The sequence below is a fragment of the Mus pahari genome, chromosome 9, assembly GCF_900095145.1.
Source record: "Mus pahari chromosome 9, PAHARI_EIJ_v1.1, whole genome shotgun sequence".
Classification (NCBI taxonomy): Eukaryota; Metazoa; Chordata; class Mammalia; order Rodentia; family Muridae; genus Mus; species Mus pahari.
Genome location: NC_034598.1, coordinates 80,897,215 through 80,923,898, shown reverse-complemented (window position 1 = coordinate 80,923,898; position 26,684 = coordinate 80,897,215). Strand labels below are relative to the sequence as shown.

General features: G+C 44.8%; 1 protein-coding gene across 1 annotated transcript in view; it reads left to right on the top strand.

Annotated features, from left to right (window-relative positions):
* Window positions 1-26,684, top strand: part of Fgd6 (FYVE, RhoGEF and PH domain containing 6) — a 108,825-nt gene that overhangs the window by 78,904 nt on the left and 3,237 nt on the right. Inside the window, exons 9-18 of the mRNA XM_021204981.1 lie at window positions 6,896-6,946; window positions 10,048-10,106; window positions 10,220-10,291; window positions 11,598-11,666; window positions 12,251-12,334; window positions 14,317-14,396; window positions 21,756-21,858; window positions 22,467-22,610; window positions 23,500-23,602; window positions 25,991-26,118. Of these exons, the coding sequence (XP_021060640.1) occupies window positions 6,896-6,946; window positions 10,048-10,106; window positions 10,220-10,291; window positions 11,598-11,666; window positions 12,251-12,334; window positions 14,317-14,396; window positions 21,756-21,858; window positions 22,467-22,610; window positions 23,500-23,602; window positions 25,991-26,118 (893 nt within the window). The remainder of the gene's footprint in view (window positions 1-6,895; window positions 6,947-10,047; window positions 10,107-10,219; window positions 10,292-11,597; window positions 11,667-12,250; window positions 12,335-14,316; window positions 14,397-21,755; window positions 21,859-22,466; window positions 22,611-23,499; window positions 23,603-25,990; window positions 26,119-26,684) is intronic.

Here is a 26,684-nt window from a genome sequence, read left to right as displayed (position 1 = left end):
TCACCACGGCATGATCGTGGACTCAGTTTGGGTCCTGAGTTCTTTGAAGCTGCCCTTTCAGGACCAAGATCATCAAGCTTTGTCTAGATAAGAAAGGTTTTTTTGTTTTGTTTTGTTTTGTTTTTTCCTTGACTCTGCCCTGCATTAAGGTACTCAATTGAGGTCCAGGTTCGGCCATCACCCACAAAACACCATCACCCACAAAAGGAGCCTTTTCTAACTCATGAACGGTGTTTCTTGCATTCTAAGCCACGAGTCTTGAGAGAAATAAAATAAAATAAAATAGAATAAAGGCTCTCTTTTAGATTATACAAATGCCACATTTATAACAGCAGGCCTAGGCCACTTATTTAAGGACTAGAAGAGGCATTTGAAAAATGGAAGAATTAGAGTTAGGGGTCATGCTACTTTTTAATCAGTAATGGTGTTACCAGTGCCCACTATCTGAGCCCAGTGTGTCCAGGTCCTTGGCATCTTGCTTTACACAAGGATTGAAATAAGCATCCACAGATTTCAAAGTATCAAGGAAACTCTGTTCAGTAGCACAGTAGCATAAGAGAGTACTCATGGGCCCTGGGCTGTTGGCTAGGGATTCCTGAGTACTAAGGGACATAGTTTCAGTGGTCCCCTATTTTAACAAACATTTCAGTTAAATAACCATATTTCTACATTGCACGGGCCTTCCCCATGATGCAGCTGATTTTATCATATGCACACCCAGTTATGGTATATGGGGATTCTCCCTAAATGTCCACCCAAAGGACACACTTTTCCCTAGTACATATTCACGGAATTAGTCCAGGCTGAAGATGGCTCTGACCCGTATGCTCAGTATAACTGGGAATACATTTGAATAAAAACCATCTGCGTCTGATGGTTATTGGGGGGCAGAACTAGTTCTGTTCTTCCATGTGGAGTGGGCTGGATATGTAGCAGACAGCAGAAAGAAGTCCTTAAGTTGCTAGATGCATCTTTAGAGAAGTGTGCGTTTTCTTCTAATTCCAGCACCTGGGAGGTAGTAGCAGGAAGGTCAAGAGTTCAAGGTCAACCAAGTCCAGGGCCAGCCTTTTGAGACTGTTTTTCAAAATCTTAATTTTTTTTATAGTGACCCCCCCCCCAGCAATTTGAAATATGGAAAGAGGACAGATTATCAAGATGGTGATCTGCATTAGAATTAAAACGATTATACCATTTATCCAAATCTGTTAACTTTCAGGAGTGAGATAAGATGCTCTTCATAGCATCTACTGTGCCTGGACAATAGATATAAGACTACTGTCAGGCAATGAAATAGATTGCCAAGACACACCAGGCATTTATAAAGCCAGAAGGAAACAATCCAAAATTGTGCTCATGCTGATAGTAATAGCTGCAATCCCAGCACTCAAGAAGCTGAGGCAGGAGGATTGAAAGCTCAAGGGCAGCCTGGGTTCCATAGCAAGAAGGAAGGAAGGAAGGGGGGGAGGGAGGGAGGGAGGGAGGAAGGAAGGAAGGAAGGAAGGAAGGAAGGAAGGAAGGAGAAAGAAAAGGAAAGAAAGGGAGAGAGAGAGAGAGAGAGAGAGAGAGAGAGAGAGAGAGAGAGAGAGAAAGAGAAAGAATATGAATCCATCTGGGTAGCACATACCTATATTAGTGGAAGCGTTATTGATCAGGAGTTAAGGTAAATTTGGGCTGCATGAGAACCTATTTCAAAAAATATTGTATACGTTATTTTAAAGAGATGGTCAAGGTTTAAATTTTCTTCATTATTATTCAACTCGCCACATTTCTTATAATGCATTTTATTAAAGTAGGTTTCACACTATTTTATATAGTGTATTGTTTTATTTGTTTTTCAGTCTAATTTGGTTGGTTCCTGCCCCAGACAGGGTCTTGTTATTGTCCTTCAATTTTGTAATCCTCCTGTCTCAGTCTCCGGAGTAGCTGGATTACTGTTGTATACTACAATACTAGCCAATTCTTGTTCATATCCAGAAGTGCTATAGGGTCTGGTGGCCCTTAGTAGTCAAATGCTTGCTTAACACATGTGAGGCCCGGGTTTGATCTCCAACACCATAAAAATGAATTGGTCAAAAAAGATACATAAAAGTGAACTGAAAAAAAAAAGTTACAAGGTTGTTCCTTGGCTGGACATTACTAGAGCAGGGGAGGAAGAATTTCTTTAAAAGAAAAAAATGTATACCATATATTCTGATCACTGTTTCCCCTCCTTGGTCTCAGCCCAGATCTTCCTCACCTCCCCATCCACCCAACTTCACGCCTTCTTTCTCTCTTCAGAAAACAAACTAGAGTAAAACAAAACAAACAGGAAAAAAAGAGAAGAAAAGAAAAAGCATGAAACACACCCACCCACCCACCATAAAACTCAAAGTCAGAAACTATAGTATGTAAGCAAAAGACCTATAAGGTTAAAAAATGAAAATGCCCAGAGAAAGAAAAATGTCTCCAAAAATATCATTGAGTTTATTTTGTTTTGGGTGTGGGGCAGCCCCTTACGTGAAGTTTGTGAGTCTTCCTTTGTGAGCAGTTATCAGTTGGAGATAATTACCCAGGCTTCTGGTTTGGGGTAGGAGCTTATACCCACCTCCCCTCTCAGCGCTAGCACCCTTTCCACGCCAGCCCTGTGCGTGCTGCCACGGCCTCCGAGGTCCCATGTGCATCGGTCCCGTCGGGTCCAAAGGTCTTGTTTCTTGGTGTCTTCCATCCACAGGAAGGGATTTGATGGAGACCTCCCACGTAAGGATTGAGTATTTAGGGTCTTCCAGCCTTCCCCTTCCCCTCCGTTCCTTAGAAAGAAATGCAGGAGTCTCCCCCAAGCTGCTGACGTCTGGACCTCTTGTCTGTTTCGTGTTTCCAACAACATGATCTTTGGAGGGCCAGGGTAATTTCTCGTTGTTGGTTTCTGACTTGGAGACTTTGTAAAGCCAGGCTCATTGCATGAATCGATGTCCTCTCTCGTGATCCCGCAGTTCTTGGATGTGTTACAGAACTCATCGCAGATTATAGAGGAAAGAAGAAATCTGAACTAACAGGGCGGGCCTTGTTTGAAACATTTGACTCTGGAACAACCCTCCTCCAGAGTTCATTTCCTATCTCCGCCACCAACCACCTTCAGCACAGTCAAGGACTCTGGTCCTTTGGAGGCAGAAAGTTCTAGACTCCTGCCAATGACTGACCCTTACTGAAGGTTGACCTCTAAGTAGTTTCTATTTTTAGTTGGTAGATGATGATTAAGAGTGGGTGAGGCTTACTAGAAGCTCCGGTGTAGAAAATGTAGGCCTTCAAGAAGATATGGAGTGTTTTAGGAACCCCCATCCCCGCCCCCAGCCCCACCCCCACCCCCAGATCCTTTCCTCTTGGGCCTTGTGTGAGTTGAAAGGTAGGTCTCCTATCCCTGGGTCTTGCACGTGGTGTGTTTCTGTTAGTTTCACACTCCCAATAAGGGACAGAGTGCTCAAGAGTTAATCAATCAATGGCGCCACCTGGTGGCCTAAGGGTGCATTTCGTGATGTCTATATACCAGTAATTCTCATTTCTGTCTCCCCAAACACCCCTCTCTGACTCTCCCCCCCTCTCCCTCCCTCTCCCCCTCTCCCTCTCCCTCTCTACTTCTACTATGAGGTCTCCAACTTCTGATCTTCACGTCCCAAGTGCTGAGGTCTCAGGCAGGCACCACCACTTCTGGTTTTCTTCTTTCCTAGTTTTGATTTAAAAGAGCAGCAATAGTCGCATTGGGTTTTGAGACCGTTTATTTTTTTATTTTTTTTAAAACAACTCTTTATACTTAATTAGTTTAGGCCAGGGCAGGAAACTCATGATGGTGCAAGTCTAACCTGGCAGCTGGAACATCTCCTGCCCCCATGATTGCTGTGAAGGTTTCCACAGGGCCAGGCCCTAACTGGGAGGTGGTAACTAATGGCCACGAGGATGCAGGTTGTCTGGTCTCCCTTCCTGGTTTCACCCTGGCTATAGCCAGTCATGGGCAGCGGGCGGTTTCAGTGCCGCCTGACTCACACTCAGCAGTTATCCATGGCTGGCTGCTGCCAAGGTCCCGACTGATTCATAACTGTTGAAGGGAATCATAGACAGATTGGCGGGTTAGTTACAAAGTCGAATTGTAGAGACCGATGTCATGTTTTTTTTTTTTAATTGGCAGAAGGCCAGTTTAACTGCATTCCTTCCTTGATGACTAGCTTGTTGAAGCTGGGCTGGAGGGATGGCTCAGCCGTCAAGAGCACTGGCTGCTCTTCCGGAGGACCGGTGTTCAATCCCCAACACTCACAGGGCAGCTTACAACTGTCTGTTGTGTCTCCAGGGGATTGCAGGCCCTCACAGAGACACACATGCAGGCAAAACACCAATGCACATGAAATAAAAATAAACCAGTAAAGAATAGCTTGGGGTGGCAGCATCTTTAGTGTATGTTCTGTGTAGCAACTGTACTCAACTGTTTGTAAAACTTCATGTTGGTAGGCCAGCACCTAGTTTGAACACTAGTCCAAACAACCAGACAAATGCAACTTAAATGCTTATCAGGCTCTGGAAAATGATGCTGAGTTCAGGTTCTCCTAATATGCATGTCTTCCAGAAAGCTTCCCTAGGGTAAACGAGTAATTCCTTCTGTAGGAATATATCTGTGTAGATGAGCAAGAACTGAAGAGCAACTTGCCATGAGTCTGACATTCAGGTCGATCAGCTTTCCTATCAGGACTCTTCAGCTAACGACAAACTTAAGGGAAGTCACTCAGATGTTAGGGGTATCTATTAAAAAGGAAACTTGGGATGGCGGGACGCCTCCAAGGGAAAGGGACTTACTACCATTCCTTATGGCCTGAGTTCAGTCCCCAAACGCCATCCTCCTTCTGTTGTTTAGGCTAGCCCGAATCTCAGCCATGGAATCTAGGCTAGCCTTAGAGCCCAGACAGTCCTTTTGCTTCAGGCTCCTAAGAGCTAGAGTGGCAGGCATGAGCCAATGCACCTGGCGTAGCATTTTTTTTTTTTTTTTTAATCTGAGAGGAGGCCAAGCATAGTGTGTAAGCAGAATATTTCAATCATTTTTGTGATTTCTTTTATATATCATCAGAGGCATGCCTTCCTCCCTGTGCGTTTGGGGTGCCTTCAGATCTAAATTTCTAGTGACTTTCCCTGGCAAGATGGAAGCTTTGCTGTGCCTCAAGAAGGTGGTACATGGTCACATGTACCACCAAGTAAGGTTTTCCACCATGATGGATATTTATAATATTCATTTCCAGACTCCACGGGCACTTAGGTTATTATCGCAGAGATGGTGGAGTTTCAGCAGTTTGAGTGCATCTGTTGTCATTACATTTGGAAAACTCATGCTAACATCCAAGCTTCCATATCTGCCTATAAGCATGACTTATGAATCTACTGGCAGAAGATATATCTGTTCCTAATACGGCTAAACAGAGACTGGATCTTACGCACGCAGTTTCCAAACGTGCTTTTCTCTTCCTGTTTTCTGCACCTCTACTGGCATTAGAGATCATTGACGTCAGCCTTTATTCAGGGGACTTGCTGTGTGGTAGTGGGTGATGGGATATGAATCTCCAAAACAAGAGCAACGTGAAGTAAGTAACTGATATGTCACATCCTGTTCAAAGGAGATGGGGGCATCTGAGAAGAGCCTGGGAAACTGTTCGGTTAAAGAACAGGTTGTAGTTCAGTGATAGACCATGCCCAAGTCCTCCTCCCTGCTTTATACACACACACACACACACACACACACACACACACACACGGCCAGAAAAGTACACAACAGACCATGCAATGGGGGATGGTGAGATAGGGAAGAAAGAAACTGGATAGATAACAAGGGAAGTGTCCTCGATTTCCAGTGGTTCATTAACTAGAGCTTTTCCCCATGTCGTTGATGTTGTCTGCATGCCATGTTCATCTAGCCTAGGGTTTCACGCCCATAGCCATGTTGATATTTGGGTTATCTGCTGTGAGGCTGTATCAAGGTTGTTCACCTCGATCCCTAACTTCCAACCACCAGATTACCCGTAACACACCCCTCCCCTTAGCTGAGGACAGTGGAAAATGTCTCCCGACCTTCTCAGATGTCTCCCGAGGGCAGATGGAGCTGCCTTGGGAAAGTACTGGTTTAGAACACATGGGGAGTTACTTTGGTTATTGAGTATCGATAGATTATTAGATTGAAAAATCTCTCTCTTGGGCCTTCAGTGCATTAATGCCTTGAGGTTTCAAACTAGGTATTGAGATTAAGGTGGTTCCTGTATGGTGCACTAAACATACTAAGGAAACATTAGGAAACCTGGATTGCATTTTTGGTATGCCTTAGGTGAGATGGGTCAGTCCTGCGCTGCTGCACTGTCTTCTTTGCATGGTTGGTTGTTTCGTTTGACAAGTTGTCTCTGTAGCTCAGGGTGTGTTGTCCTCAAGCCTTAGGTCCTCCGCCCTTCTGCTTCTGGTCAGGGCGAGGTAAGAGGTGTGTGTTCCAGGCCCTGCTCAGTTCTTAGCCTAACACTTACACAGCGGTTCTCAACCTGTGGGTCTCGCCCTCTTTAGGGTTAAATGACCCTTTCACAGGGGTCACCTAAGACTATTGGAAAACACAGAGATTTGCATTATGATTCAAATCAGCAGCAAAATTACAGTTATGAAGTAGCAATGAAAATAATGTGCAGTTTGGGGTCACCACAGTGTGATATATTAAAGGGTTGCGGCTTTAGGCAGTTTGAGAACCACCCTCCTGTATAGTTTGTGTAGTTCCAGTTTCTACATTCCTGATCTCAGGGTTTTGTTCTTCCAGAGGTGGGCTAAATGTAAACTGAAGTATCCAATTAAGGAGATGAGTTAGGGGTCGTGTGCGCTGCATTGTTCTAAACACTCCGGTTTGTTTCTTTTCTAGATTACTTAAAGAACCTCTTAGAAGAATCTGTAGACCACAGAGACACCCAAGGTAACTCCCCACTGCAGCCTCAGGGTTTGTGTTATATTCACTTAGGCCTGTAAAGGGAAAATACACGGAGAACAGAACCCATATAGGGAGCTCCCTTTAAAAAGTTCCCTAGGGCAGCTGAAACTATTACCCAGGAGCCTGACAGAGTGCTGCCCCAGGCAGGTGATAGCAGTCACGGAAGACTCACAGGCCGGCCCTCCGGGGCAGTGGGTGGGCCTGGCCTGTTCTGGAAACCTCTTCCTTGTCACTCTGCTGAGGTGGATTCAATCTGGAGATGTCCATTCCTCTGTCTTTCAGAACCAGATGATCGATGAGGTCATTTCACACTTGAAAACACTCCCATGAAGTGACTAAACTAGAGGTCAAGGATGAAGTTTAAGCCAGGCATGGTGACAAACAAATGTAATCCTAGTACTTGGGAAGCTAAGACAGGAGGATTATCAAGAGGCTAGCCTGGGGTTACAGCTTGACCCCTCACTATAGACAAAGCAACCCATAGCCGGGCAGTAGTGGCGCACGCCTTTAATCCCAGCACTAGGGAGGCAGAGGCAGGCGGATTTCTGAGTTCGAGGCCAGCCTCGTCTACAAAGTGAGTTCCAGGACAGCCAGGGATATACAGAGAAACCCTGTCTCAAAAAACCAAAAAAAAAAAAAAAAAAAAAAAGCCTCTTGTTTGGAGAACATTTGTTGCTGGAGGCTTACTACCTTCCCCCCTGTTACACCTCAACCCCTCCCCACACACATACACTTCTTGGAGACAAGATTTTACAATGTACTACAAGCTGACCTCAAGCCCAAGATCTTCTCAGGTTTGAGAATCACACCCACATGCCTCCATAGCTGGCCTTTTTAGTAAGGCCAATAACCTACAGAGCACAAGGAAGTGTATTCTCTGAGCCTCCTCCCTGCCTCTCCAGCTCAGACTAACTCTGGTTGGCCTTTCAGTTTCTCTTCATACGCTCTTCCAGGCTTACCTCTGTGTCTTCAGACATTCATTAAACAAGTCTGCGTCCACTCCATCAGTGTTCGAATTTTGAGCATATTCTTATGTATTCTGTGGATCTTCAGATTTCGAACCTGAGTGAGCATGGGGGCTGGAGGTGCACCTCAGCAGTTAAGAGCACTTGTCCTTGCAGAGGGCCAGTGTTCAGTTCCCAGCACCCACGTGCTGACTCAGAGCCATCTCTCACTCCAGGCCCAGGGGAGCTGATGTCCTTGTCCGACCTCTGCAGGCACCAGGCATGCACACAGCGCATATACATGCAGGCAGAACACTCATAAAATAAAGTTTTTTTTAAAAAAAGTGCTTGTTTCAAAGCCAGTTTTAGAGATTCAGAATCATTGCCTCATAGTTACTTTGTGTCTCCAATCTCTTCCATTTGTGTTTCGTTGTTTTATCTTTTGTTGACTTGGCTTGGTCTTTTAAAACAAAGTTTATAGTTATAGTATAGGTTGACTTAAAAGTTGCCGTGTCCGGCTGAAGAGATGGCTCAGCGGTTAAGAGCACTGACTGCTCTTCCAGAAGTTCTGAGTTCAGTTCCCAGCAACCACATGGTGGCTCTCAACCATCTGTAGTGGGATCTGATGCCCTCTTCTGGTGTGTCTGAAGAGAAAGACAGTGTACTCATACATAAAATAAATAAATCTTTAAAAAAAAAAAAAAGTTGCTGTGTAGCCAAGGGTGACCTTGAATTCTTTACCCTTCCACCAAAGTGCCCCAGTTCTGTATATTTGCCACTGGGTCTTGCTATTTTGTTTTGAGGCACAGTGGCCTTGAACTCATAATCCTCTTGCCTCAGCCTCATCTGAGTGCCAAGGTCTGCGCTTCTATTCCTGGCTTAGTTTCTCTGCTGTAATTGTTGTTTGTGATACTGTAAATTCAGTTCAGGACACAGGCTAAGCAAAGGCTCTACCACTGAAGAACACCCACAGCCCATAGTTACGCTAGTATTTTATTTAAAAGAAAAGTTTGAGGTTGCCTGCAATGATAATTTATGTCCTCTATAAAGACAGTCTAGAAGATGAAGAAACTTAAAATCTCCATTAAAATAAATAATAGAGGAGATAGCTTGAGAGTAAGGGTGCCCTGAGCTGAACTGAGTCATTTAGAAAGAGGAAATATGACAGTTGTAGGGGCAAAGAATTTTGGCTTAGGAAAAAGCAGGACTGTAGATGAACTTGAATAGACAGAGGAAGAGTGGGTGTTGCTGGCCTGAGTCTGTCTCGGGAAGAGAACGCCATAAGACCTGAGGTTATGGGTCACCAGTACAGGGTTCATGCAGCACGCACAAGGCTTGGTTTGTTCCCAGGACACCCCCTCTTATCCTTATTACAGTGATCTTGGCAAACAGAGCCCCGAGCCTCTGACCCATGTTTCAAGATTTCTGTCTTTAAGGAAATTGTCAATGATGCTGTAGATGAAGTAAATAAAGAGTCTGAGATGGAGGATCTTGATCCATGGAAACCATCTAGTGTCACCTGAAATAACCAGCGAACAGTGAGATAGGTGCACTGTGTGGTCAGAAGAAGGGAGTAGATGGTGTGGAGGGCAGCCGTGGGCTGGATTGGACCGGGGTGAGGGGAAGCGAAACAAGTATGTCTTCACTGCTAGAAGGGTAGAGTTGTCAGCATCTCTTACGGAGATGGCTTGGGGCCAGAAGGTTGAACATCAGGTGACCAATAGCAGCATCTTTATCATCATCCACTCAGTCCTAAGGTTCTCAACCCTGCTCACTACAAATTGCAGCAAGCCAGAGATAAGCCTGGGCATATCCAGGGTGACTGTGAGGCTGGGCCGTGGAGATAGTGTCAGGTGCGTAAGTTCTGGCCTCTGGTAGGGATTGCTATATAAAGACACCCATGCTTCCTTCAATGACAGTGATAAGGTTGCGCGTTTTGTCTGTTTTGTTTTGTTTTTGCCTGTTACCTCCTTGTTCTACCCTCACTGAATCTTAATGTCTGTGGTTCTGGCTACTCACAGGCAGCTAAGCTCCCCTCAGTTTAGTTACTGTGTAGTAGGGCTTCCGTCAGCTGGACTGGTTAATGTTAGAACTCCTTCCTTGGTAACAACCAGATGCCCTTTCTCTTCCTGCACATTTTAGATGCCCTGGCTGTCGTCATAGAGGTAGCTAACCATGCCAATGACACCATGAAGCAAGGGGTAAGTATCTGGAAATCAAGGGCTGGCACACCGTGGAAGCTGGAGGGCTAGCCTTCACTACACTGTGGAAGCTGGAAGGCTAGCCTTCATGTGCTCTGCCTTCTCTCCTGTAGGACAACTTTCAGAAGCTCATGCAAATTCAGTACAGCTTAAGTGGACACCATGAAATTGTGCAACCCGGGCGGGTAAGTGTCTTAGAATGCCCCCTGCAGTTTCATACACTGTTTGGGCACTGTCTGTAGCTATTTTTATTTTACTTCTGAAAATAAGTTAAGTTACCCTTCAGTGACCTAATATGCATTGCTTTATCCATTCAAAACAGAATGATGTAAGTCACAGTGACAAGCAGTCCAATTCAATCAAGAGAGAGGCAGAGGACCCTGTGGAGCTCCCATAGAGTAATTTAATGGGATCATTTGATTGTGCAATGCCAACTGAACTCACACAGCTTCGAAGGCAATGTCTTTGACAGTCTTTAGGCCTAGAAGGGAAAGAGATTGCTGTTTTGATATTCCTCAGAGAGCACAGAAGTGGTCTAAGAAATGAGCTCAGGAAGCTGCACACTGTGATTGTCAAGTTGTTGGATGTGCTGCAGATCAAGTACACAAGCAGTGACATGAGTTATAGCGTAACATCTGGGGCCACTACAGGACTTAAGAGACTGATTGTTATACCTGAGTTCTTTCTAAATTTTCTTTATAATTTTTGGTTTCTTTTTTTTTTCATTTTTTAAGAAAAAAATTAATGTGTGTGTGTGTGTGTGTGTGTGTGTTAGTGTTAGAGTGAGAAAGGACAGTGGTTGGGAGGGCTCTCTCCTACCATGTAGGGCTCAGGAATTAAACTCAGGTCATCAGGCTTTGCAGCAATTACCTTTACTCACTGAGCCATCTCACTGGCCCCCTTTTATCTTTTTTGAGACAGTCTTATATAATCAAGGCTAGCCTTAAACTTATGTTCCACTTCCCAAGTGCTAGAAGTACAGAAGGGCACTCCACCCCATGCCTGTTTTATTGAAATGCTAAAAATCGAACCCAGAAGTTCACACATGCTAGATATGCATATCTTGCCAATGGAGCAAACCATCCCCCTCTTTTCCTCTTAAAAATATTTGTTGATTTATATTTTATGCATATAAGTGTTTTGCCTCTGTGTGTATAATGGACACCGCGTGCCTGCAGTACCCTCAGAGGCCAGAAGAGAGCGTCAGATCTCCAGGAACTAGACTTACAGGCAGTTGAGCGCTATCCTCTGCAAGAGCAACTAGTAAATTTATCCACTGAGGCATCTCTGTAGTTCCCCTATTTTTTTTTTTTTTAAGTCTCATTTCTAAATTGGTATTAGGGCTTAAAAAGAGATCATGACCGTAAAAGTCACAAAGTGTCTCCCTGCCTCCCACAAAAATAGTTCAGGGAGAAGGTTGAGCAGAAATTCAGTGTTTATTGTCCTTGTGTTGATGGTAGAACTAACCTGGTGCTTGCTTGGTTGAACTAGGTTTTTCTTAAAGAAGGCACCCTGATGAAGCTGTCTCGGAAAGTCATGCAGCCCCGGATGTTTTTCCTGGTAAGAGGCTCTGTGTGGTTCGACTGAGTCCAGGCCTTTGCATACTGGAAGGCATGTATGTAATGTATGAGCCGAGTCCACTCACATAGCAGCTTAGTGGTGTTTTGAGGTAGCCATTTGCTTGTATCAAGCATAGCAATTGATGAGATCTGTTAAGGTACTTGATCAGTCCCCCCCCTTAGAATTTAGTTTATTTCACTTTAAATTAGGAAGGATTGTTTTTGTCAGGCGTTTATTCAGGCAGATTGTAACTCTTCAGTGTAATTTAAATCCACAGAACATTAAATCTCTAATAGAACTTGGAAAAGAAACAGAATAATAGGAAGGTCATTTGGTCGTTACCAACGAAGCAGATTCCAACATAAGCAGGTTCAGCTGACCAAACACCCCACACACAGTAACTAAGCCCTGGGGGGGCCTTGGTTGCCTGTGAGTCACTAGAATGGCCAGACATTGAGATTCAGGAAATAGCCAGGGGAAACAGGCAATCACAAGAAGATGGGTGACCTTGATTGTGTGTCCCAAGTATCTCCATTGCTGAAGTTGGCTGTGTATGTTATCTTGAGCTGTGTTTCTCCTTTCAGTTTAACGATGCCCTGCTCTACACCACACCCATGCAGTCTGGGATGTACAAACTGAACAACATGCTCTCGCTGGCTGGAATGAAGGTCCGTGTGCATCTCTACGGTTTCCATTCACCCAAACATACACAGAAACGAATCCCCGGGGCAGTCGTCTCTCCTGTGCCCCGCACCTCTCTGTTTCTGTTTGCTCCTGATGATGTGTCTGCTCCTCCCCGTCAGGGGTTTACTCTTGTGTGAATTCATCCAAGGAAGACTTATTGAGAACTACTATAAGCAAAAATAATAACCAATTTAATATAAAAAAAATAGGAGGGTGAATTAAAGGGTGATTCATTTTGTCTCTGCTTCATCCCAAACCTCCCTGTGCCCCAAGACTTTGCAGTGATGGAGACATAATGAATGCCCAGTCATAGCAATCACTGTACAGGCACAGTGAGCATTTCTAGGAGTTCAAGACTACTGTGGCAGCATGCTCTTTCAGTCTCTCCCACTAGGACGAGGAGGCAAGAGGATCGGGGCACAGGGGCTTTCTCAACTCTATAGCAAGTTCCAGGCTAGCTTCAGCTACTTGAGACTCTGCCTAAATGTAACCCCCACACACACCCCCAAAAAAGGTAGGTCGATAGATAGCCAAAGACAGGTTAGTGGTATATGCCTTTAATCCCCAGTACACAGAAGACTGAGATAGGAAGATAATTTGAGTTCAGGAGCTCAAGACCACCTGAGGCAGCACAGTAGGAGTAACATCTGGAGGGAGGGGGTTGTCTTAGGCTTTGTATTGCTGTGAAGAGACCGTGGCCACTGTAACTCTTACAAGTTCAGAGGTTTAGTCCGTTGTCATCATGGCAGGAAGCATGGCAGCACGCAGGCAGACATGATGCTGGAGAGTAGCAGAGAGTTCGCCATCTGGATTCCAGGAGGAGAGAGTGACAGTGGGCCTGGCTTGAGCTTCTGAAACCCCAAAGCCCACCCTTAGTAACATACTTCTTCCAACAAGGCTGCAAGTAGCCCAGGGCCACACCTACTCCAACAATGCCTCACCTCTGGTAATGCCACTCTATGAGTCTGTGGAAGCCATCTTCATTCATTCCACCACAGGAGGGTTTTGTTGTTGTTGTTTGTTTGTTAAGATTTATTTATTTATTTATTATATGTAAGTACACTGTAGCTGTCTTCAGACACTTTTTCTTCTCTCTTTGGCCCCGCTCACTCCAGCCCAAAGATTTACTCATTTATTCTATGTAAGTACACTGTAACTATCCTCAGACACCCCAGAAGAGGGTGTCAGATCTCATCACAGATGGCCGTGAGCCACCATGTGGTTGCTAGGATCTGAACCCAGGACCTTCGGAAGAGCAGCCAATGCCCCCAATCACTGAGCTATCCTTCCAGCCCTGCCACAGAAGTTTTTAAAGGGCTCGGTTTAGGATTGTGCTTTTATTTCCCTGCCTAGCCTATGTAGCCAGAGCTGCTGTTGAACTCCTTATCCTCCCACCATGAGATGTGAGCCACCACACCAAGCCTTTTAAGGTGTTCTGAGATCAAGTCTGCTCTGTAGCACAGGTCAACTTAGTATCAAGACGATCTTTTGTCTCATCTTCTTGAATGCTGAGATCACTGGTGTGAGCCCCCGTAGTAGTCGAGAAGAGCATACATTGTTTAATAGGTGTGGTGGAGGGACTGGTGTGCTGCTTTTGATAGACACCTGAGAAATGGCAGGTGCTCTGTAGCGAGACCCTTTCCGAAAGAAAACAGAAAGCAAAACCTAGCAGTCGAGAGAGAATCAGTGAGCCTTCAGGTATGAATTACAGAGCGACATGCTGGGACGCTGGGAAAGGGATCCTGCAGGGTGGATATCCTGACCTCAGGCTTGGAGATGGGGAACAGCTGCCCGTGGGCATTTTCGTTTGTCTGGAACGTAGAGTCCATGGTGGAGGTGGTAGCAGATAAAGCTAAGTGAGGAGACTGGCAGTTATGTCAGTATCCAGGGGTCTGGGCAGCTCCAGCTACTGTGCATATGTCAGATTGTAGCCTGATAAGTGTCCGATATTTGTACCTTCTTCCAGGTCAGAAAACCTACCCAGGAGGCATATCAGAATGAGTTAAAGATTGAAAGTGTGGAGCGTTCTTTCATCCTCTCAGCTAGGTAAGTGTTTGTGTGTGTGTGTGTGTGTGTGTGTGTGTGAAAGAGAGAGAGAGAGAGAGTGTGTGTGTGTGTGTGTATGACTGAGTGTGTGTGCACATGTGGGTGGTCATCACATATTCACATACACGCACACATCTGTTGGAATGACATTTTGGTTGGGCAGTGGTGGCACACAGCTTTAATCCCAACAGTCAACATAGTGTATTCTAGCACATCCAGGGCTACACAGAGGAAACCCTTCTGGAAAAAAGCCAAAACCAGCCAACCAAACAAAAAGAAATGACATTTTGGCAATATAGCTTGCTAAGATAGTGTCTATAAGTTTACTTTTAACATTTAGGTCAACTTCTAGACGTTGTCTCTCATCTCTCTTACTTTCCTAGAGCGTACTCTCTACTGTCCAGCACACAACAGAGCTCATACAAGAACATATTAGAAACACAAAAATAGTCATGTGCCTCTCAATAATAATGCTGGAACGTGTTATGCTGATCACTCTTTAAATGTATTTCAGATATTTGAATAGTTTATCACATGTTTATGAACACTAACCGCTTTATACTGTAATGGAAAGATTTCATGTGTCCTTTAAGGTTCATTGCCTATGTGACAGTTACCTCATTAAAAATGCGGACACCAACTGACAAAAGTGTGAAGTTGCTCTCTTAATACAGCTAACAAATCCAGAGTAGAAATCAAAGTTTCCACTTTTGTGTCTGTTGTTACTGTGGTGTCTGATAGCAGATTACTTCAAACTGAAACTTCCAGTGACTTGTGAGTGATGAACACAGGTCATAAGGGCCGGGCTTCATGACACATGCTTACAGCCATGAAAGATTATTATCCTCTACATAGTGACTTTGAGGCCAGCCTTAACTATACGAGTCCCTGTCTCAAAAGTTATATGGCTCAAACAAGCATAGCTCACTGTATTGCAATTCATACTACTCTGCAGACACTGTGTGCTTTAACTTGTTTGTTTTGAGGCCAGAGCTCCTTATGTGACCTAGCTGGCTCCAAATTATTAGCAGTCCTCCACCACCCATGCTTTGGGATTATAGCCATGTGCCACCACACCCACTTCAAGATTGTATAACCCATGAACTGAAAGTTTGTGGTAACTCAACATTCAGTCTTTCAGTGCCCTTTTGCATTTTATAAATAAGGATCTGTGTGTGTGTGTGTGTGTGTGTGTGTGTGTGTGTGTGTGTGCATGTGTGTGAGTATATGTGTACCTGTGCAGCTATTCACACAAGGACGGCAGGAGAGGGCGTCAGTACCATTGGAACCAGAGTAGAAGTGTCCAGATGCTGCACGTGATGCGTGGGTCCTCACGCTTGCTCAGCAGTACTGAAACCACCACTGAGCCATCTTTTCAGCCCCTCAGTGTCCTGTTTCCTGACATCGTGTGCTCACTTGATGTCTCGCTCTGTCATACTTCTGTAATTCTCACAATATTTTTTTTTCCTCATATCTGTTTTCATGACCTGTAATACATGATCATTGATGTTAACATTTATTTGGTTTGGGCACCGTGATCATGCCCACATGATATTGAACTTAATTGAGAAATTGTGTTTTTCTGACTGTGAACTGACCGTTCCCCTGTATGTTTCTCCCGTGTCCTCCCTATTTTCTTAGACAAAATTACCCCACAATGGCCCATAAGTGTCCAACCCACAGTAAGAGTCACACATCCCTCACTCTAAATCAAAAGCTACAAGTGATGCAGGTTTATATGGAAGGTGTGTCCGAAGCCCCGACAATCAGAGAACTAGGCTTCGGGGCAGTTTGTTAAACGCACTACTCCACTGAACACATGGATAAAAGGAGCCTTACTGTTTTATGGGGGACATTTGAGTAACATGGATAGAAAATGAAACTAGTAGTAGCATCCCCTTAAACTGAAGACTGGTCTTGAGTAAGGTCCTGTGTAGTTCTGTGAAAATCAGGAGGGGGAGGCACCGCAGCAAAGAGTGTGAAGCCAGGATCGTGCCGTGTCTCAGCACATGCGAGCAGACAGTGCTGACATAGGAGCCACAGTGACTTAACACCGGAGGTGCATCTGCAATGACGGCAGGAGGTGGTCATGCCAGCCAGCACATCCCCTGTAGGAATGGCCATCTAGAACTTGATAGCTCGAGAGGTGTATGTGCGATCCCCTGTGCCTTGTCTTTCTGCCTTTCACAGGGAGCTTCCCTATCTGAGCTTCATTACTTCAGTCAGTCAGTAAAATGGAGCCTCTGCCTTTGACTAAGCATGGTGCTAGGCATAGAGGTGTAGTGGATGACTGAAAGAGCCTTTCTTCACCAAGCTTGTGTTCCACCAGGGCAAACGGGAAGGAAGTATTTAAGTAGAATACAAGAAGAGTGCTGCTTGTTATGAGGCTGTTACGTGAGCTAGTATTAGGGCAAAAAGGACATGGAGATAGCCCTTGAAGGCCTGTTATGACACTGACTTGTGAAGGGTCGGTGTTGGGAAGGTAGGCACAGCTAAGGGAGGATCCTCCTGGTACTTAGGCACAATGACCACAGAGGTCCTGAGGTATAAAGGACTCCTGCATATTGGATAAGCTAGGAAATGACAGGGAGAGGCACACGAGAGATCCTTCGAGAGCCAGGTGACATAGTGTGCAGAACCACCTTGCGGATTTGGGTCTTCAGCATAAGAGCCATAGGAAAGCCACTTAATGGATTATAACCAAGAATAACGTGATCAGAGAATTTTCTCGTTTGTGGCCCACACTTGGGAAGAAGGTGAAGGGATTATTCTCCATGAGTTGACAGGCTATATGGACTCTAGGTGGTGATACCACTCACTGTGATGATTTTAGGGAGAAATTAGGGATCGGTGTGCACATTGAACGTGCGGAGCATCAGCATGGAGCCTGGGGCACCCAAGGATCTCTGTGAGGAGGAAGCCTGGGCTGGGTGTGTATGTATGAACGCCATCATCTTGGAAGATGACCAAAACCTGTGAGACTGAATGAAGTTGCACAGAGAGACAGCAGGTCACTGTGAGACACTTGGAATTCTTCAGTCTTGTCAGCCCCTCTGCAGGCTTGCCCTGCCACGTTACAGAGCAGTGCCCCCTTCTGTGTATGTATTATATGCTGTTTACTTTCTCACCACCGTAAGGTGTGAGCCCTTAGCTAAAACAGATATGTGTGTATGGTTTACATCTTAGTTCCTAACCTATAACAATCACCTAGTAAATGTAATTCAGGAGAGACACAGTAATGTTGCCTTTAAATATCAGCGTTGCACCTTACAGTCAGCACAAACATTGGTGTGGCAAGGTCTGATGTACCAGAAGTCCCTTTGATTAGACAGCTCTCTCTCTCTCTCTCTCTCTCTCTCTCTCTCTCTCTCTCTCTCTCTCTCTCTCTTTCTCTCCAGCTCATTACAATGAGAAGAAAATAATTTTGCTTGACAAAAATTTTCCTTCTGTAGATGCTATATAAAATTAAGCCTATTATATAAAGTATGCTACTACAAAAACAAAGTACTCAGCCTGTGTGTCAGTGTAAGGAAGATGTGGATTCTTTTACTACTCATGCTGCAAAAGGCCTTAGAATGTCAGCCGTAGATGCTTCAAGCAACTGTGTGTGGTCTGTAAGAAATGTGCTATCAAGAGCTGGTAAACACTGTCTTGGCAGAAGCCCGCACAAGAGAGCGCCAGGAATGATTAAACAAAAGAACAGCATATGTGACATGATTTGCACAGTCAAATCACATTCCGCATGGTCCCGGGACTCCAAACAAAGCCAACAGCAGTTCTCAAATTAGCCATCTGCCTCTCTGCTCTCCATTACTTCGAGCAGAGAGCTGGCGGTGGAAGGAGAGCTGGTGATGATTCATGTCTCTTTGCCTGCAAGTCCGAGAGTGTGTTCCTATGATGGCTCTTCAGTGAGCACACGGCAGATGGTGCCAACTCCATAGTGAAGGTTCAGCCCTTTACAATGCCTGGGTCTCATGTCAGCTCATGACTCAGTAACCTGCCGTCTACAAAACCAGCATCTAGCACTACTGTCCCCCAGTTCCTTGCCTGTACATGGTGGCAATATCTCGGAGTGTAACAGGTAGAAGTCAGAATACATCTATGAGTATCCCATGGGCTCTAACGATGAGAAATGATATTTGTGAAGTGTTTAGTCCTTTTGGCTGAGCTTGACAGCCATCTTTGGCAATAATGTCAGAACAGTAGAAGTAACAGGCAGATTTCATTTGGTTTATAAAGAAAAGTGTTATTTTTATTTTGTTCTTTATATTATGAAAATTTGGGAAATATATTCATTTTTAAATGCCATTTGTAAACTTTTCAACCAATATGAATAAATATCATAAGTGGTATTTATCAGGGAAGTCTATTATTATGGGAAAGGCAAGTGTTCTAGTGTCTCCTGCAGTGATGAAGGAGTTAGGGCTGTAGCAGAGCAGTGGTAGAGAGAGAGTCCTCGGTCTAGGATTCCTGAGGCCCTCGGACTGACCTTCAGCCCTGCAAAGGGAGAGGAAGCCAAAATCAATCCAAAAATCAGCACTCTGTGCTCATGTCTCCCATTCACGATGGAGTTTTGTTTGTTTTTATCTTGTTAAGATAGAACTGCTTATACTTAAACTCAGAGTGAATAACACAATAATACTATGAGCTGCAAAAACCAACTCTCTTACAGTTTTCTAAAGAATTTTAAATCCGACTGTTGTTGCCAGGATATTTTGCGTACTGTAATATCATGATTCAAGAAATACCAAGATTTCCTTACAGTTATCCTCCCATTGTGGTGGATTTGTTGACTGTCAGAGTCTCTTTTCTAGCTCCTTTCCTCTGCAATATATATATACAGATTTACATATTTATATTACCCAAAGTGTGCCAGGATGTTTGGAATATGCAAAACAAAATTTAAATGGCTTCATAACTCTCTGCATACCAATAATGAATGGGAATTAGCAGAGTCATATTAGGAGGCATGGTTGAAAGGTGCAAAGCAAGAATGGCCCGTTCTAGGAAGGCCTCTTCCCAGCCTGTTCACATCTGAGGTGGGTTGAGGACAGTGTTTGTTGACAGAGGAATTGGAGCAACACTTGGCCGATGCATAGTCGGGAGCCCTCATGACGCAGGCAATTTCCTTTGTTTCCTTCTTCAGCTTATGGTTTATGGCTAAAAATAGGTTCCTGTCACCTCACACTCTCCCGTCTTCCTGATCCTTTCACAGTGTGCCTTTACATGATATCACAGCTCTTTGCATGACACAGCTCACCTCAGGTAGCTAAAACTTAGTGAAGTAAGCAAAGACAAAGCGGCTAGATATCTATGCTTATTAGTTTCTGCTGGCCTGAGTAGACCGTAGGTATTTATCAGCCTCAGTCACCAAGCATTTGTTGTTCATGAACAAGTTACATACACAATATGCTACAGAGGATCTATTTGTAAAACAAGAGTTGAACTCAAGTTACAAACAGTTATATTGTAGCAAATTAAGATATATAGAAGCCGGTGTGGTGGCGCACGCCTTTAATCCCAGCACTCGGGAGGCAGAGGCAGGCGGATTTCTGAGTTCGAGGCCAGCCTGGTCTACAAAGTGAGCTCCAGGACAGCCAGAACTACACAGAGAAACCCTGTCTCGAAAAAAAAAAAATATATAGATATAGATATAATGATATATAGATATACACACACATACAACCAAAGATAATCTTCAACAAAAGGGCTGATAGTTAAAATATATGTTTAATATATATAAATATGTATTTTCCTTATATATTTTATACTTATATAAAATTTATATTTAAATATTCAATATATACTTTATCAATATTTGATACATGTTACAAGATATTTGTTACAAGTTTTAAGCTAACTTTCATATGGACTTTACAGATTTTTTTTTGAACTACACTCAATAAGTTTAACAAATCTTGATATGTAGCATGTTTACACAATTTTGAGAGATTTTTTTGTGGGGTTGAAGCAAAGAGCAAAGAAAAAGAAGTCTTAGAAATAAGAGATTCTTAAGAGTGGAGGGCAGAGAAAATTTAAAGATAAGAGATTTGAGAGATAGTGTATTTTGTGTGTGTGTGTGTGTGTGTGTGTGTGTGTGTGTGTGTGTGTATGTGTGGCAAAAAATCGTTAAAAATCTGAGAGAATCTGGAAATTGAGTGTACCATTTTTTGGCCATTAAGCTGTATTGAGGCCAGGCTATTCACCGTAAGACAGAGCTTTAATGAAATCTTTAAGTCCAAGGAGGAACGAGATTAAGAAGGCACATGAATCAAGCCCCAGGAGTGAGCCATAAGAATGGTGGGAAAGGAGCCAGGATCATAATAACCAAGACACCTTTCCAGAGAGAGTTCCAATAGAGGGCATGGGGACCGGCTCCGGGGGGGGGGGGGCCTGAATCACAGTGGAGAAGCATACAGCGGGCCTCAGTGAGCAATAAGAGGCACAGCCTTTCTCATGGTGGGCACCTGAGAGGGCATAGGAGGCTGGAGGCACAGAGAGACTTGCTACAGGGGCAGAGGGCACTCATTGAGTAGGCATGGAGGGACGAACAGTTAAATCAGAAGCCAGCATCTTAGGAGATGTATGTGAGAGGGGCCGCAGTAAAGAGACCGCCTACATGACTATCCATCTCCATGATTTAGGAAGGTTTCTGTTGTAGATGATGGAGAGGGGGAAGGACACAAGGAACAGCCAGAGGTATCAGTCCAGAGCAGAGAAAGAAGCAGACTGAACATGGCCAGTAACTGGGTGTGGCCAGGGCTAAGGAGGACGGGGGGGGGGGGGGGGGGGGGGGGGGGAGATGGGGGGGAGTGAGAAACAGAGAGAAGAGAGAGAGAGTTGGAAAATGAGAGAGCTTCCATGGGCGAGAAGAGGCAGAATGAGAATAGAAGGGGTGGGAAGCTTGCCATTATACAGAGAGCATTACAGAGGGTGCTGGGAGGGAGGAAGCCGGAGGAAATAAATCAGCCAGGATGCTAGCATGGACTTGGAGATGCATGACAGGTGCTGTGCTACAAAAGGAGTCTGGAGGCCAGAATGGGCTTTGACATGGAACCACAGGTAACAATGTTCCTTCTGCCGGAGGTAAAGGAAATGATTCCTGTTGGCACATGGGAACCAGTTTCGCAAGTTCCTGAGGAGTGGCGGCTTTTATCTAAGTGCCAGCCTCCTATGATCCAGGTTGAGCTGAGCCTAGACTCACTTTGGGCAGATCAGTGGGCCTGCCCTTTTCGAGGGGAAAAGATGGCGAGTGCTTTGGACCTGATAGGAGGGTAATATTAGTTGTCAGGGTTGAAGAACAAAAGACAAAGGACACAGTGATGCTATCTGCTTGATGAAACCTTTTGCCCCGACCAGTTCTGCCACAGAAAGAGACGACTGGCTGGAGGCCATATCCAGCTCAATAGAAGAGTATGCCAAGAAAAGAATCACCTTCTGCCCCAGCAGGAGTCTTGACGAGGTACTGTTGCCTTCTCTCCTTCTGGCCTTGCTTCCAGTTTCTTGCTTTTCATTTGACTACATTGACCACACAGAGGTTTAGGAAAGGAACCTGACTTTCAGAGATGGATTGGAGGAGGCATGTGTCCTCAAAGTTTCTCTTAGTTTTAAAACTGAAGTGTAGGAGTTTTTACTTATTTGTGTGTGTGTGTGTGTGTGTGTGTCCATCCATCCGTGACAATGTGTTAGGGGGCGTGTCTCTGTATCTCTGTGTGTCTGTAGCTGTGGGAATGTGTATGGGGAGGGGTGTGAGTCTCTCTCTGTGTCTGTAGGGATTGATCTCAGGAACTTAGACTTAGTTCTGCCTCCAGCTCCATCCCCAGCTTTCACTGTAAGGAACAGAGAGCAGTGATACGTCTAAGGAAGAAGCTAAGCATCCCAGTACCACAAGCATCTTTCACAGATGATTTTGCAGCAGAGGAATTTCAAGTGTATCTCGAGAAATGCGCTAGGCCACTTTCCCTCCCATCCCCTTACTGATGCCCTCGGCACTGTAGACGCCTACTGAAAAGATGTGGTTCTATCCCAGGCTGTGTGCACAGGGTAATCAGAGTCACTCTGCTTCCACAGGACTCAGAGGGAAAAGAAGAAGTTAGCCCTCTCGGGGCAAAGGCTCCCATCTGGATCCCTGACACCAGAGCCACCATGTGTATGATTTGCACAAGTGAATTCACCCTGACCTGGAGAAGACATCACTGCAGGGCCTGTGGGAAGGTCAGAGGGGCAGCATCATGATGTCTGTGGCTCTGGGCTATGCACAGTGAGGAAGGATTTCCCTCAGAAGTCACTGTAGTACACAAACCAGGAAGGGCAGTGCTAGTAAAGGCAGAGATGTCATCTGATCTGGGTTTGGAGTTGGAGTAGGGAATATTGTCAGGGACTCTCCTTCCTCTACTCTCTGCCCACGATTTACTTTGGCTTACACTTTGGGACTTTAAGCTCAAGACAATTGGCCTGTAGTGTTGGGGTTAAGACAACATGTCATGGTGAGAGCATGTAGTAAGCAGAGCCACTAACTTGATAGTTATGAATGAAAAAAGTGGAAGAAATGATCCCAGCACCCCTTTGAAGGTCCACCACCCTAGTGACCTTTGAAAGTTCCTGCCACCTCCCGGGTGGGAACTTCAACACCACGTGAGTCCTTAGAAGAGATTTCCAGTCCATACCAAAGTATAAGCTTTCACGATGTCTTTAGCAGAATGAGCGTAGTAACAGAGCTCCTTTGACTGGTATTGTTGCAGGGGAGCACTTGTTGCTTTGGCAACGATGCTTAGGGATGCTGAGTGATGATGCTTAGGATCAAGGGTGGTCATCGAGACTGACAGAAGTTCCTGCACACTAGGCAGTGTTCTGAAGGCTTGTGTTAGCACATTATTTATGAAGCAAGCCCTCAGGACTTATGTGTAGCCTCTCAAGTGTGGTCTCGCAAGCTCACTTACTACATGCCGAAATGCCGTGCGATAAGTGAGATTTAGTCATTGTCCAACTGTTTTGCAAAAGGACAGTGCTATAAGCGGCAGCCCCCCCCCCTTTTTTTTTAATATATATATATAGCTTGTAATCAAAAGTTTTTCTGAATGAAATAATTTCAATGTGTTTTCAGATTGTGTGCCAAGCTTGCTCATCCAACAAGTATGGCTTAGATTACCTGAAAGGGCAACTGGCAAGAGTGTGCGAGCACTGCTTCCAAGAGCTACAGAAATTAGGTAACGTAAAAGTAAACGTTTAAACAAAAGGTCTGATTGCTCGGATGCGCTCAGCCTTCCAAAAGAAGCGGGTTGGGCATGCCAGCTTGTGTGGGGGCGTGCCAGCCTGTATGTGGGCGTGCCAGCATGTGTGTGGGCTTGTCTTATCGCTGCTTATGCCCTGACTTGAGTTTATGGTAATGCTGAGAGAAATTGGACTGAGACCTTTTTTTTTTTCTTTTTGAGCATTGTGAAATGGTTCTAAGAAAACTAATTATTGAACTATTATTACAGAATGAAATGCTTAACACAGAAAGTAACTTTAACTTGTGAGCTATGTTGAAGTTTCAATTTACTAAATGATGTTACATTTATATTCTTTCAGATTCATTTATTTTCATGTGCATGAGTGTTTTGCCTGAGTGCGTGTCTTAGTATACCATGTGTAGTGACCACATGCATGTGTGGCACCTTCAGAGGTCAGAAGAGGGTGTTGGATCCCCTGGAACTGGAGTTAAGAATGGTTGTGAACCAACATGTGTTTACTGGTAGTCAAACCCCGGTCCTGTGCAAGGGCAGCAGGTGATCTTAACCACTGGGGCATCTCTAGCCCTCCTCTTGCTTGCTTTCTTTTGTATTTTGTTTTGTTTTGTTTTTTGGTTTGGTTTTTTTCAAGACAGGGTTTCTCTGTGTAGCCCTGGCTGTCCTGGAACTCACTTTGTAGACCAGGCTGGCCTAGAACTCAGAAATCCTCTTGCCTCTGCCTCTCATTTTTGAGATATCTTTTCCTTTCTTTCTTCCCCTTACCCACTGGAAGTACAAAGAAACAGATCCCAAGCTTTGCAGGTACAGGCAAGTGCTGCACTACTGAGCCACATTCCCAGTTCCCAAATATTTCTATCTACAAGGCAATGCAGCATGGAAACTCACCAACTGGCACTTGGTTAGTGAGTTCTAGTTCACTGGATGATTGGGTTTTTATTGATTTATTTATTGAGATGATTTCTTTGCATAACCCGTATTAGCCTGGAACTCTCAGCCTTCCAAATATTACCACCACTCTTGGCAGGTGTGATTCTTTGGACAAGATATTTTCGTATCTGCCCATTCAGTGGTCTGCAAGCGTTGTTTGCCCACAAGGCAAAGTAACCTCAGCTCAGAGGTCTGCCCAAGCCTATATTTTAAATTTCTGGAACCTATAGGATCTAAATTCTAAAAGCATTATCCTGCATATCCACGAGACATAGCTTATTAGGAAAGAAGACTTTATGTAACTCAAACGAGATGCCATGCTATTTTAGAATCCATCGTTACGATTCAGTAGTTTTAGATCAGTAGTTATGATTTGTGTATGGTTTGTGAAGACACACCCGGGTATTCTTTGTTGGCCATTCCATTCTTTGTTTTCTCGGTAAACCAATGTGAAGTGGAAACATTCCTCTCTCACCACCCAGCTCAGCTTGGTCACTAGATCTTGTCAGTTCCATCTCAAAAAAGTCCCACTTGCCTTGTTCTCTTTGTGTCAACCGCAATACGGGTGATACTGTAATAATACCATGAGGCAAATTCCTCTTCCTGCCTATTGCCTGCTTTTCTAAACTCAGTCTGGGAGGAATGTGGCACAGTGGTAAGTACCTGCCTAGCGTGTGCAGGGCTCTAGGTTTTATCCTTAGCACCACATAAAGCAAAAGTGTGAAACAAAGATGGTTGATTTAGAGCCAGGGAGTGTGGCTCCCACATGAAATCTAGCACTCCATAGGCTGAAGCAGGTAGATTGCCACAAGGCCATCCTGTTCGCATCCTTCCCTGGCCTAAGCATCATTCCAAATCACTTAGACCCGTTCCTACCCAGATGTTGCTCCTAGCTTCATTTTTCAACAAGCAGATGTTCTGGTTCATACATGTCTGCCATTGTCTATATCGACCTCTAAGTCAGTGGGGGAAGTTTGTAAGATTGACAGTGTCCTTGTATGTTTCAGAATTGATTGACTGATTGATTGATTGACCTATGGTTTACTGAGATGGACTCTCATGTAACTTGGGTTGAGGATGGACCTTGACCTACTGCCTTCGTCTCCTAAGTGCTGGGGTGACAGGCATGGGCATGGCCCTCACAAAGAATTGTTACTTTACCTTTTGGTACTGAGGTCTGAACATAGGCCATTGTGCACACAAAGCAGGCACTCTGTCACTGAGCTGTGTCCGTCCCTAACTGGCTCAATATTCTAATGACACAGAAATGTGATTTTTTTCACATGGTTTGTAGTTCAAGACGTCTATGTGCAATCAACTGAGCTCGCCTTCTGCCTTTGTCTCTTGGGCAGCTTGTGCGTCACTGTTTACTGATTTTAGTAGCGAGTCTGAGCACTCACCCTTGCTTGCCACGTGAGCGTACTTGTTCTGTTACAGATCACCAGCTGTCACCTAGGGTTGGGTCTCCTGGAAATCACAAGTCTCCTTCAAGTGCCTTGTCGTCAGTCTTACATAGCATCCCGTCAGGAAGGAAGCAGAAGAAAATCCCCGCTGCTCTCAAAGAAGTAAGTGTTTCCGTAAAGGCTGATGGGGCTGCCTTTCATAAAGAATGGTACTATTTCCCGTGTTCCTATGAGGACATCAGTTGGAATCCTCTGATGGCTATGGCAGATGCCTTGCGGTTTTTGTTTTTGTTTTTTTCCTTCATTTTATGACCTGAGTCATTGACAAGAAAGCTGCAGAGAGTTTTGGGTGCTTAACAGCAGGTCAGAGTGCGTGCTGACCTCGGGGCTCCCTCAGTATCACAAGTACCTGTTCCACATCTGAGTCCACGCTAGCATCCCTGCCCTTCTCACCGCCCTGCCCCGCCCACCCTGCGCTCCTCCAGCTCACAGGCATCTTATATCCCCGCTATCCTCACTCTGCCCTGCTCTGGCTGCTCTTAGTCTTCTCTAGCTCTGCCTCTTCTCCCCTCACTAGCAGATAGCCCTGGCCCTGTCTAGTCTGCTGGCCAAGATCAGTCTCCTTCTTTCTGTCTCTGCTCTAGACTCTTCCGGTTGCCTCTGGCTTCTTCCTCATATCCACAGTAAAAACCTTAACCAGATCATGGGGTGGCCATGTTGGCAAATTT